We start from the raw sequence: 13,207 nt of genomic DNA, 5'->3' as shown, positions 1-13,207 counted from the left end.
GCTTCAAAAAAGGCCAAGGACTTAGGCTTCCTATCATTCACAATTACCACCTGGACTCTTGCCAATCTCCGTCACATAAGGAGCCGTTTGAATGCGAGTAAATAGAGATAAATGGCATGACATTGAGTAAATGGCGGTAAATGGCATTTGAAGTGTGTTTGGATGGGAGTAAATGCATCAAAATAAGTGAAATGGAAGAGGATTTAAAAGTAAATAGGGTGAAATGCCTTCTGAGCTCCATAGGAGAGTCGCATGAGTAAAGAAAACTCGTCCACCATACACGTGGCATATTGATAATACTTCAAAACAATCCAATTATCAGTTATATCACTAAAATCACACCAATAGAATGATCCAAACCATCCAAACACTAGCCATCTAAACGGACGGTTAAGAAATGTTGACAAGTCAGTTGTTTGCGATCCTTACGTTTGTGGCCCACCAGATGCTCAAAATTTCCCCAAATTTGGCACAAGTATATATTTCAATGGACTTATTACAATCATTCTATTAAATATCAACTATGTACACTAATTTGGGATATTAAAGTTGATTTGGGATATCACATATGTTCCTGTGAATGTATTAAAAAATTCGAAAGCATTCCAATTCCTCCCATCCAAGCAGGAAATTTGGATTTCAAATGCATTTCATTTAATCTCATCCAAACACAATCCCAATTCATTTTACCTCCAATTCCATTTCCTATTTACCTCCATTTACAGGCTCCCAAACTAGCGGGTGAAATTTGGCAGAATGGGCCCATGGTTCAGTAATCCAAGCTTTTGATTTCAGGATGCCGCAAAGTGGACGCCAATGCACCAAAAATACCTCAGACCATTGAATAAAATACTCGACCTTTTATTCTTTTTAAAAAAAAAAAATTTATTGGTAAGCATGTGATCCATCACTGACAGTTACCAAATGTCATTTTTTTGGTGCATGGCAATCCAAAGTGGAGAGCATAATAGCTGCAGGTTTGATCACTGAACCACAGGTCTCACTTCTACAAACTGAAAACTACCATGCCAACCTTCAGCCCAAGACTTTCTATCTGCTACCCACCTGACAGTAATGGTTGTCATGTCATAACGAGGTAGAGTTAACAAGCAAATACACAGAAATCGGAGTTGAGCCAGGAGACTTACCCATTTGGGCAGAAAAACAACCTACCTCAATTTCATTTCCGAAAAAAAAAAAAAACACTTGCATGTCATCAGGCACCGCAGCCACATAGACGTCTTTACGCTGAAATAAACCCAAACAAAAGAAAATACATATATAGCAGTGGGCGAATGGACATTACTTAGCAGCAGCCACCAGAGAAGCTCGAGCATATGTGAAACAAGTGACGAGTGCCCCAAGCTGCAGCTTGTCATTGCATCCAGAACTCAACCTGTACCTGCAAATCCAAACCATTCAAACATAACACTTAGCCCCAAGTCCTAGGCTATTAACATTCCTAAATGTAGATACAAAAGCTAATGCCTCAAACTTAATTAATAGTGTTGATATTGTTGAACTTCGAGCAAGTTTTTTGGTCTCTATGGTAGTATGCAAAGAAAACTGCTACTGTCATGACAGGCAGGTCGACTCTTAACTACAAAGACAATGAATGCCCACATTTTCTTTGAACTATGCTATGAATTACCTGTGTTTTGCTAAGCTGGTGCACATATAGATTCCCAGGTGCACCCACATGTGCCAACATGGTATGCATGAGCAATATCCAAGCCTTCCAAAAGGTGGCACTGCCTTGTATATGGCCTGGTAAAAAATTTGGGGTCCACTCATCAGGTGGGCCACACATGTAAAGTGAATGCGGACTGCTGGCTGATTTTTTAATTGGCCATTCTTTTCGTTCGCTGTCCCACTGATTGTGGATACAAGATGGGGTTCACATGTTCCCAGGTTGGCATGCATGGCTGTGTGGGTGGAAAGGATTTCCATGCTTGTGTTTGGTTCTGCTTGAATCATCATGATCGCCTTGTCCCAGCTATTTTGGGTGAGTTTCTAATGGTAGCTTGGCAGAGTTCAACCATTGACATGTCAACCTGACATCAGCCCTCTACCCAAGCACCATTGAGTTCCAACTTTCTGAGTGTCCATCTACCCGTACTTGTATCATGCCCCTTTCAGCACCCTTACATATAGGTAAGTTGGTGCCTCAAACTGAGACCCAGATTCCCCATTTAGTAGTTAAGAGCCTGGAATGAAGCAAAGGTTTCAACAGAATGTCCTTATTTATAAAATATTTTTTTTTCAAAAAAAAGGAGGTGCTGGGCTATAATCTTCCTAGTCAAAATTCTGCATTGCTGTTAAGGGAAGAATCATTGGAAGATGGCAGTTGTCAGTTGTCACATATTTTCTTAATTGCATAAAATTATAAATGTACATACATGGATAAGCATGTATAAACATACAGCTTATGTATGCAAATGTCTATGCACGTGTTTGTGTACTTCTATATACATGCATGCATGTCTTGAGGGAAGGGAGAGGGGAAGGAATGGCCATTTCAAGACAAGCAATGACGACATTGCACATTTCAAGAATCAAGGTAAGGATTAAAAGAAGGAATGAGAAAGGAATGCATACTCGATGTCTGCCAAATCATTGATTAATTTAACTCGAACATCTGCTGGCATTTTAATCTTAAACACAAACCTGTTATTATAACACATGGTATGAGATTCATTAAAAGAAGAAGAAGAAGAAGAAGAAGTAGAAGAAGCATTCCCCAAAATTTGGAAAAAGTACCTAAAAGCATGTCTTTACTTACATGGTAACCTCTCTCACAATGTCCACCAATGCCAATCCTTTCCTCATCTTCATATTAGATATGCCTGTACAAAGTTAAGTAAACAAAGGCACCATTTTCTTGCATATAATAGTTATATATATTCCGAAATTGGCAAGCATTAGTGGAATATACAAGTAGCTGGATACATCCGAAACTAGTCGCAAATGATTCATTTAGAAGCCAGGAGGATATCTGCTCAATGTCTTTAGGCATTGGGTTTCCAGTGCACAAGTAAACGGCGTCTTCAGTTACATGCGGAGAAGCCATTTGCGTTGACTGCAGACAGAGATCAACAGTATAATCATGAAATTTGCCCACAAGAATGAATGCATTAGCACAAACAAGATGATAATGCTACAAATTCCAATTTTCAGCTCAGCTGTTAAAAATGAATTCCATGGTTTGATTTTTTTTAGGAGAAATGAGTTAATTGGGATTGCATTAGTTAACATAGGTTTAAGCAACTTCATAAAAAGAAAAAGAGTTTTAAGCAAGGGAGGTAGAAAGATACATCACTGCAGCTCACAAATTTGATGAATAAAGATGTATCAGATATACTGCTTTATCAGTACTTTCTTTAATGTTAGTATAGAAGACATCAAAGAAAAATGATTCACAAAGATCTGATACGGACTTTAAAAAAAAAAAAAAAACAAACAAACAAATCCTCTATGATCACCCAATGAGGCCCAGTTTTCTCTTGCTCCATATGAAATACCATACATACATGATACTTAAAAGAAAAGATAAAAGAATATATGCTATTGTTACCATGCCATGCCACTTCCTAGAGTGTTGTCTGCTGACATTTGGACTGATGAAGGCACTAGACATTGTCGTGCATAATGCCTCAGTTAAAGCGATTTACAGTTTACGTGCACTGACATCGATCATACCACCTTCAAATTGTAGTTCTTACTGTATAACTAATGTTAGTGCTTAATTATAATGTTTGCAGTTCTCAGTAACTTAGTTCTAAATTCTTCTAATGGTTAAGTAAAATATATAACAATTTAAATTGTTAAAGTGAAAGTTGAAAGAATTGATCCCATCTAATATTTTGCAGTTGCCCCATGGTTACTAGATTTAAGATATTATTTCATAAAAGGAATCATCACTTAGTCATAATTAGGGTCAGTTGGGATGGACCCTCCGAAAGAGCATTCGAGGCCTAAATGCCATTTCGATCCAAACGGCAGTTGATGTTACGTTTGGATGCACTTTGCAAACCCCCCGACTCATCTCCCACTCAACAAAATCAGGCGCTAAAATGCCGATATCAGATTGGTTTTTGCTGAGCTGACCAAAAAAGCAGGCGTGAATCTCCCTTTTTTTTTAGAAACCCCCCTTTTGAGGAAGTGCATCCAAACAGGTTGGGAATTCAACATTAGTGACATTTAACCAACTTTTCTGTGAAATTGGATTTTATTTCTTTCATTTGGTTGAATTGGCAGTCGAATGATGACAACAGGAAGACTACATCGTATCGGCAGCTCATTTTTTCTCTGTTTTTCTGGATAGTTCAAAAGGAGAGAAGTAGAAAGGTCACAGAATCAGGGAATCATAGAAATTATTTGCCATGATAGCTGAGAGGGTGGTCATGTTACCATGCTTTACAGGATTTCAAGTTTAAAGCCAATGTGTCTAAAGAAATAAAAGGATACATCCCTAAAACCATAGTTACCATACCTGGAAATGGATGAAGGAAATGATGTGGGAAATAAATGTCTGAAATATCTCATGTGAAGCATGAAATACTATGTTTCTGCAAGGGAAACATGTTTCCTGGTAACTGCGCATTTTATGGATTAAAAAAAGAAGCATATTATGTATAATAAGTTTCTTAAATTAGTTTCTGAGATTTGTCTTTGGGCTATGATGTGGTGTGAATGTGTATATGGAATCCATGCCAACAGTAGTAAAGAGGACGAAGGAGAAACAGACGATTTCTTTGTGTAGGCTTGAAACTACTTTCTAAATAGTGATCTTCTACCTCGAAACTTAATTGGCCCTCAATTTGGGGCGCAATATCATTTTTCTTTACATTACTTGGTCTTTTTCAGTCAGTCTCTACATCTTTAGGGGATTTCCATCATGGTACGCCAAAACGGTTACGTTATGTAACGGTAACGGTTGCAACTGTTACACATTACGGGGCCAAAACAGTCATAACAACCGTCAGTTTTTAAAAAAATAAAAATGGTCCAAAACAGTTTTTTTTTAGATTGTAACAGCTGTTACAGCCTTTAACGTAACGGTAACGGCGGTGGCCCACCGCTGTTACAGCCACCATTACCGTTGTCGAATACCTTGATTTCCATCGACTACTTTGACACAGCAAACCTGACTTGGCCTATTGGACTCAGTTTCACATCAAAGGAGTTCCATTACAAATCATGTTAACATACATCTTATTGTAAATGAAATTTAGATGATATGAGGTCTATGACATCATTGATCTATGAATTGAGGTTTGCTAGCCCCAAAAGCACCCTCTCCACATGCAAAACTTTACACAGCACATGTGCCAACCCAGCGAGTCTGTATGACATCGAGTGGTGCACACAGTGGCACAAAGATCACCATACATAAATCAGACCGGTCCATACATCAGACAGTGCCCCAATACAAACAAAATAGATGGTTGAAAAAAGAACTTGCCAACTGCCCACATATAACTTACACGTGTGGCCAGCTGATGCATGACCAGTCTATTTTTGCAACAATTCGCCTTCAGGTGGCACCCTATGCACTACTCAGATGTCCCATACACTTGCCAAGTCGGTGTATGTGATGCCTGTAAAGATGCATGTAGAGGGCAGTGAGCATGGGCCTAGCTATAAATCATGAAACAGGACAGGAGATTGAACACAGAATATAATTTGAATATTATTGTTAAAATCTAATAGAATGGGACATTGGCTATCAAAGCTTGCTTCATCTATCTCCTAGAATGTAAATATAGCAATATTGTTGAACAATGTAATATACGCCAAGGCCATCATGGCACGCAGAGGACAATATATTGAATTCTTTGTTTTTTTTTAAAAAAATGCCTGTCATATTGTAGCATTATATGAAGCTAATCAAGTCAAATGATAATAGGGACAGAATTTAAATGAAAGGGAGATGCACCTGCAAAATATTCAAAGCCTTTCTCATGTCACCATTGCTCAGCCGTACAAGTGCTGCTAAGCCACTCTCAGTTACATCAAGCCTATGAGAAACAAGAAGAAAAGGCAAGCAAGCATAAGGTTCTTACATTCAGCCAAAGATGGATAAGGGAGAAGCCAATTCCAATTATAGAGGGAGGTCTCTCATCCATATATACCCTCATGACAAAATAAAAAGAAATAAACAGCATTAAGTTAGTTACTAGGTAGCCAGGCATGGTAGTCATTGTTCCATAAGAATTTTTCAGAAACAAAAATCCATGTACAACGTGCTTTTATATGGTTATACGTACTTAGATGTGGAGGAGCTATTAAACAATAAAGTCAAGAATTTAGTCTTTGTATCCTTTTTAGTAATGCTTCATTGCTTTGTCATTCAGAAGCTTCTTTGTTTTTCCATGTTGAAAGTTTCCTTCTTTTTTATCTTTTGATTTTTTCTTTCCATTTTTTATTTGTGTAGGTGAGGTGGGTGGGTGGGGATCTGGCATTTGGTGATGATCAGTGGGCAGCAGGAAATCAATAACAGAGTACTATGAGGTCATTGAGACAACCTACCCATTGTAAACGTTAAGTTTCTTGTATCTTGAAATGGTAGAACCCCATCTGAGCTAAATGTTTGAGATTTATCAGTAGAAATAGACGTGTTTACTGGTCACCAGATGACGATGATGTGTGACAATCGAAGTGCCATTCATGTAGCCGCATATCCAATGTTTGAAGAAGCCAAATGCCATTATTTGTGAGGGGAAAAAAGAAAGATGATATCACACTCATGCCAAAAGTGATGACCATACTGCTGCAAAAACCAAAGTCACCAGTACACTTCTATTTTTATATAGGCACGTTGGGAACAACAGATATTCATTATCCAACATGATGGGTAGCATTATAGTCAGTATTACTTAGTTAATCTTGAGAGCTCGAGCCTTGAGGGGAAGTTCTCTTTGTCATTCAGGAGTGGTTTGGGGGATCATTTCTAAGTATCAGTTTGCCATTGTTAAAATAATTGTTTCTAGGTGATTTTGATTCTCAAATTGACTTTTTAGCTGTTAAATGTTTTTGGTTAGCCACCACATTAAGTGATTTTTAACAAACGAAGCAATCATCAAGGATAGAGCTTTTTTATCCTAAGTGCCACCTCAATCAGGATATTCAGCATTACATGGAAAAAAGAAAATGCAGAAGAAAGCACTATAAGCTCATAAGCACACTGAGGCACACCATGTAAATAAAATGAGAGGATCAGAAGAAATTGATTTCCTCTAACCAGAACACAGAATATCTACAAATACCCTCTTATCATAAAATTGTTATTTAGCAAAAACCATTCATCAATAAAAAGTAAAAACATAGCACAAGAAAATAAGAAACCTACCCTTCAGCCTTTATTACATATTGAAGGCGTTCTGTGACGTGAGTAGCATCGAGAGGAGCAAATCTAAAACGAGTACATCTTGATTGTAAAGCTGGAATGATTTTGTTGACATGATTACAAATGAGAGAAAACCTGGTGCTCTTTGTGTATTTCTCAATTACTGCAAATATAAGAATAGAAATACATGGAGTGAGCATGAACAAAGACCTCCTAACAAAAAGGAAGAAAGAGAAATGAGCGAAGGCAAGGGTGACACCTCTACGCAAGGCAAACTGTGCATCCTTCGTCATGGCGTCTGCTTCATCCAATAGGACCAACTTCACGGAGGACTTGGCACTACAAAAAATGGTTGACTGAGATCTAACACATCATAAGCATCATGTTCCACAAAAATCAAAAGTCCCTTTATTTTCAGTTACAGGTTTTTGAAAGGCATTAAACCATATAATTTCAGACGAGGGTGTTGGTATTGAGCTCATTATAAAGAACAGAAGCATGAGCAATGTCCTTTTCTTAGCTGCATGAGATGAAATTGAACATAGAGGTGGGACCCACACATCTGAGTATGGGCACTCTTCTAGTTTGGTTGATCACTTGCCTATATGAGAGATGAGAGGGTGTGTAGACACCTTTTCCTTGTCCACATGTGAGATTATAAGGCCTCCATTAAAATAAGCATTATAGCATAAAAATAAAGGGTTAAAATGCATATTATGTCCACGCGTAACATGTTAAGTTGTTGTATGCACAAGTCATGATTTGCCATGAAACCAGTGAAGGATGATCCCAGAAAGATGTGTAACATGTTAAGTTGTAGTATACACGAAGTCATGATTTCCCATGAAACCAACGAAGGACGATCTCAGACCAATGTGTAATGAAACCTTAATGCAAACACAGATCAGTAACTGTAATTCTTGCACTTTCAAACTAATACAAGCATGTAATATGTGGAATGCTACTTGCAAGCACCCATCAGCAAACACCAAATACAAGCCTCTACACATGCAATAATACGTGTTATGTATCGGTATCGCGTTACATGTCGCACCCTTGGGATACGGATACGTATCGGTTATCACATGGGATATATCGGTTGTGTGCCGTGTAATGTATCGTTGTTGTTGGAAACATTGGGAAATTGGTCGAATTTTTCAATGAAACTTCAATGATTGTTAAAAAAGACATCAATACACACTTATAAATCAAAACATCACAAAAAACAAGTGCACATAATAGGTTTTCTTTATATAGGGTCTTAATCAATGCATTGTCTAACTGAATTTATGCAAGCATATTCAAAGTCTATTCATATAATTTATAAATGTAAGAAGATGTGTGGAAACACAAGTAATACATTCAAAAACAAAAGAAGAATCACTAGATCAAGTTACATGCATGTTTTACTTTATGTTTAGACACAAATAATGCAACTGATTTGCGAGAAATTGAGAAATTTTGATTATTTTTTTTTCAATTTTCTACAACTCAGCCCATCTCCTCCAAATTTCGAAATCGAAGCTCCCAATCCATGATTTTTCACACAAAAAATGAAAAATCATGGATTTGTTACCATTTGATAGTGATTTAACATGATTTAAAGAAGAAGAAAAAATGATCGAAAATCGAAAATGCTCACTGGATCGAACATGAGGGATATATCCCACTACTTGTGTGTTTCGTATTGCACAAGTAGGATACAAGATATATTGTGAGATATATCGGTCAATATCATCGATACTTAAAACACTGCTTGCAAGCACCCATCGGCAAACACCAAATACAAGTCTCTACACATACAATAATGTGCAGAATGCTACTTGCAAGCACCCATCAGCAAACACCAAATACAAGTCTCTACACATGCAAAAGTGGTGCACTTGATGGAGATCAGACAATTAGTCAGGCGAGTCCCGCAGTGATTGTGCCGTGGTGCAAAAAGTACGGGCGGTCCACCATACAGATGCACTGCAATTGTAAAAAGCAATGCACAACAAAAGAGATGTTCAACATACATGAATGGACAACCTCATTTTGGTGCTAGGGGGCATTTACCATGGGGCCAACCTAACAAACAGCCCCAATCCCACACACATGTACCACATTAGCACCTGTGTGGTGCTTCCAAGTAGCACTCTTCAATTCCACCAATGGTAAAACTATCCGTCTTGTGCCATCCAATGTTCCGTCACTAATAATCACTTTCACCTTGTTTAGTTTACATTTCACCAAAAATAACACATTTAGGCTCTACTTTTGGTATTTCCTACTCTCATTATACAGATGCACTGCAAGTGTACGAAGAAATGCACAATACAGAATTTTTTGAAATGCACTGCATGTGAAAGTGAAATTCCATACATTAAGGCTCTATTTTTGAAAATCCTACTAACAATATAGAATTTCAAAATCACAAATTGCACATCTCTTCGCTTCGGAAGTAGCCATGAGCCAAACACGACAAACAACACAGAGCCAACAAAGAAAGAGAAAGAGGCGGGAAGTTGTCAGTTACCCAAAGGAGAAGCTCTGGGTGCTGGCGAAGTCTTGGATCTGCTGGCGGACGACGTCAATGCCCCTGTCGTCAGATGCATTGAGCTCGAGGATCATGTTCTGGTAGTGGGACCCATAGAGCTTCCGGGCGACGGCGAGGATGGTGGAAGTCTTGCCGGTGCCGGGTGGGCCGTAGAGGAGGAGATGGGGCAGCTTGTTCTCGTTCGTGAGCCTGTCGACTGTTCGCCATTTGAAAGGAAAAAAAAAAAAAAACAAAAAAAGATGAGAAAAGAATCAGCAGCTGTAATGAAAGGTAGAGGAGGGGAATGTATGGATTGATTTGGGGAGAAATGGATAGAGAGGATTACTGACTGGTATCGACGATGTCGCGATGGGCAGCTACATCTGCGAGGGACTGTGGACGGTATTTCTCGACCCACGGCGTGGACTTGCTGCTTACTTCTGAAATTACGCTTTTGCCCTTGTTTGTTGGGCTCTTCGATGGCAGAAAACCCTCGTCGATTTCCATGGGAGAGTTCATCGTCTCCGCCATTCCCTCTCTCTCTCTCTCTCTCTCTCTGCCCTGGCGCCAAAACCTATTCCCTCCTTTTTAGGGAGTGGATTCGGTCAGGTCGGGGTAACACGGAGTTCGGTCAAGCCATGACTGTGGGTCCTACTTTGACGTATGCGTTGTATATCCACACCGTCCATCATTTTTCTCATATCATTTTAGTGCATTATACCAAATATTAAGAAGATATGATTTTCATGTGGACCATACTAAAGAAAAAGTGTTTATTTACCAACTAAAACCTTTTGTGGGCCACAATAGTTTTAAATCTAGTGATGTTTGTTTTTATTCCTTTATCCAGTTCTTTTTTTACCTTATCAACGGGTTTGATTCAAATTGAAAATTAAGTTGGCCCTGTGATTTTTGTAACGGTGGGAGTTCAATCACTAATTTTTCCTGCGATGTGGTCCACTTCAGACTTGGATCTGATTCATTATTTTTATAATGAGTTAAAATTATCTGAAATTACGTATGAACGGCATGGATATAGAAAATATTCATCATGGTATGCCCCACAGTCACGGCCTGACCGAACTGCGTGTTTCCCCGACCTGACCGAATCCGCTACCCATGTGCGGTCGCATGTGTTAATGTGGATACGTGCGCCTGGCCTGCCCTGCGCCGTCGCACGTGTCAATGAGCGGAGCCCGTGCAACAAAAAGATCCGTGGGACCACCGATGATGTTGATATGAAATCGACTCCGTCCATCAGTTTCAACAGCTCATATTAGGGAGTAATGCAAAAAAAAGTGAGCAGATCCAATTTCAAATGGGCCACACCAGGTGAAACAGTGGGAATGGAAACGTTAACCATTGAAACCTTCCTGGGCCGCCTTGATGTTTATATGCCATCCAACCGATTCATAAAGGTGACTCCTAATAGAAGGCTGATCGGGTCCTAATAAGTTTCAACGGTAGGCGTCTTGTCTACAGTGTTTCGTGTGATATCGTGCAATCGAGCTTGTTTTTTCTCGATCTATCTGAATTTTGGGCTCATGTACTAACATGGGCTCGTGTATCTGACGAGGGGAGTGAATGTCAGTCTGTCGCATGAACACCGCAATGGGCCGAGGACGCGGATTTCTTGCGAAAGCTTCAGCTGGAAGTTACTGCCCAAGGATGCTGGGTGGGGCACAGATATGTTTGTGATAAATCCACCCCGTCCATCCGTTTTTAGAGCTTATTTTAGGACGTGCAACCAACAATGAGGTGTATCCAACACTCAAGTGGGACACACAAGAGGAAATAGTGAGAATTCAATCAGCACCATTGGAGTATTCTTATGACCATAAATGTTTGTATCAGGCTATATTTTGGTTTTTAAACTTTTTCCCATTGGGAATGATCTTATAAACGGTTTGGATAGCATATAAACATCAAGGTGGAGCTCAAGAAGATTTCAACGGTAGGAATTTTTTTCCCAAAATTTCCCTTTCGTGTGACCCACTTAAGTTTTGTATCCAACTCGTTTTTGTTTGCACGTCCTAAAATGATCCCACAAAACTGATGAACATAATGGATTTCTCATGAGAAATTTGTGACTGTACGACCCATTTATGGCCCATTCAGGAGACTAAGCCCACCTCATTTTCCTTTGCGAGAATACGCCCCAGCTGTACGGATGACTTGCCAAAGGTCGAAAATGCCCCTGCTTGTTCCTTCGAGCGGATGGGTCGTGCTCGAAGACTAGCGCTGACACTCCTCGAACTCCGAGTTGTACGAACGGTTCAAAAGATATCAAAGTTACATGAGCCCCACAGTTACGTATTTATTATATCCACAACGTTCATCCATATTTCGAGATCATTTCGGAGCATTATCCAACCAAAAAAAATCATATCCAAAGAGCAACTGGACCACACCACAAAGAGCAGCAGAAAATTGATTTTCACCATGGAAACTTTTGTAGGGCCCACCATAACATTTATTTTCCATCCAATCTATTCATAATGTCACAAAGACCTGGATGAAGAGGAAAAACAAATTTTGTAATGATCTGAAACTTCTGGGACCCTAAAAGGGTTTCAATGGTAGACGTTCAATCTTCCATTGCCTTTTACAGTGTGGTCCACTTGATAGCTAAATCTATCTTATTTTTCTTCCCAAGCGGTAGCACGAGTTCGCCAGATAGATAGACGGTTTGGATATAACACATACCTCATAAAAGGACCCACAAAGGCGGTGGGGATTACAATAGAAAAAAAAAGAGCCTGGTATCTATGACTACGGATTATACCCGTAGAGATAACTGCAGCCAATGCTTTTTCAATATGTCCTCTACTATGCATCGAAGGTCTTTCAATATGTACTTTGATATGTCTAATGTCTTTCGATTAATCAAAAAAGGTCCAAAACTATCCAGCAACTTTGCATAAAAAATCCTGCAATTTTCGATTAATCGAAGTGCATTCGATATGTATCGAAGATATAGCTACAGATTATAGCTGTAGCCATAACTGTAGTCCGTAAAAGTCTATGCAAATTTTTTTATTTTTTTATTTTTTTATTTTTTATTTTTAATTTTTTACATGGAGAACTTTATTCTACCTACAAATTTCTCTAATACATATTTATATAAATTTGTATATATAAGCATATAAAACAAATTTCTCTCTTTTTTTCATTTATTTCTCTATTCATTTAACAAGAATATCTTCTAAACCAAAATTAGTTACTTGATGTACCCTATATGATTTTGGGGTAAGAGAAGATACTTTAGCCAACTAACCTAGTTATTTTCCAAGATTCCACCAAGTTGATGGTCGAAAATCCATTTCATTCACTTTGCGGTC

At 38.8% G+C, this 13,207-nt stretch overlaps 1 protein-coding gene across 3 annotated transcripts; it reads right to left on the bottom strand.

Moving 5' to 3' along the window:
• Positions 1 to 549: 549 nt before the first annotated feature.
• On the bottom strand, positions 550 to 10,435 carry LOC131242693 (replication factor C subunit 3). 3 transcript variants are annotated; one of them, XR_009169691.1, is made up of 10 exons: positions 10,217 to 10,435; positions 9,867 to 10,083; positions 7,608 to 7,687; positions 7,352 to 7,511; positions 5,939 to 6,020; positions 2,950 to 3,079; positions 2,783 to 2,846; positions 2,599 to 2,667; positions 1,174 to 1,402; positions 550 to 831 (listed from the first exon to the last, which is right to left on the bottom strand). XR_009169691.1 is itself a non-coding variant. In XM_058241505.1 (9 exons), the coding sequence occupies exons 1-9, from the start codon at positions 10,395 to 10,397 to the stop codon at positions 1,303 to 1,305; spliced, it is 1,083 nt and encodes a 360-aa protein (XP_058097488.1). In that variant the 5' UTR covers positions 10,398 to 10,435; the 3' UTR covers positions 1,145 to 1,302. The 3 variants fall into 3 exon arrangements, 1 of the variants encoding a protein (XP_058097488.1); XR_009169692.1 differs by lacking the exon at positions 550 to 831 and adding an exon at positions 883 to 1,065; XM_058241505.1 differs by lacking the exon at positions 550 to 831 and having other exon boundaries at positions 1,145 to 1,402.
• Between the last annotated feature and the right edge of the window lie 2,772 nt (positions 10,436 to 13,207).

This window comes from Magnolia sinica, chromosome 4 (assembly GCF_029962835.1).
Source record: "Magnolia sinica isolate HGM2019 chromosome 4, MsV1, whole genome shotgun sequence".
Lineage (NCBI taxonomy): Eukaryota > Viridiplantae > Streptophyta > Magnoliopsida > Magnoliales > Magnoliaceae > Magnolia > Magnolia sinica.
Note: the sequence above shows the minus strand (reverse complement) of the source record. Positions and strands in the feature narration are given on the sequence as shown.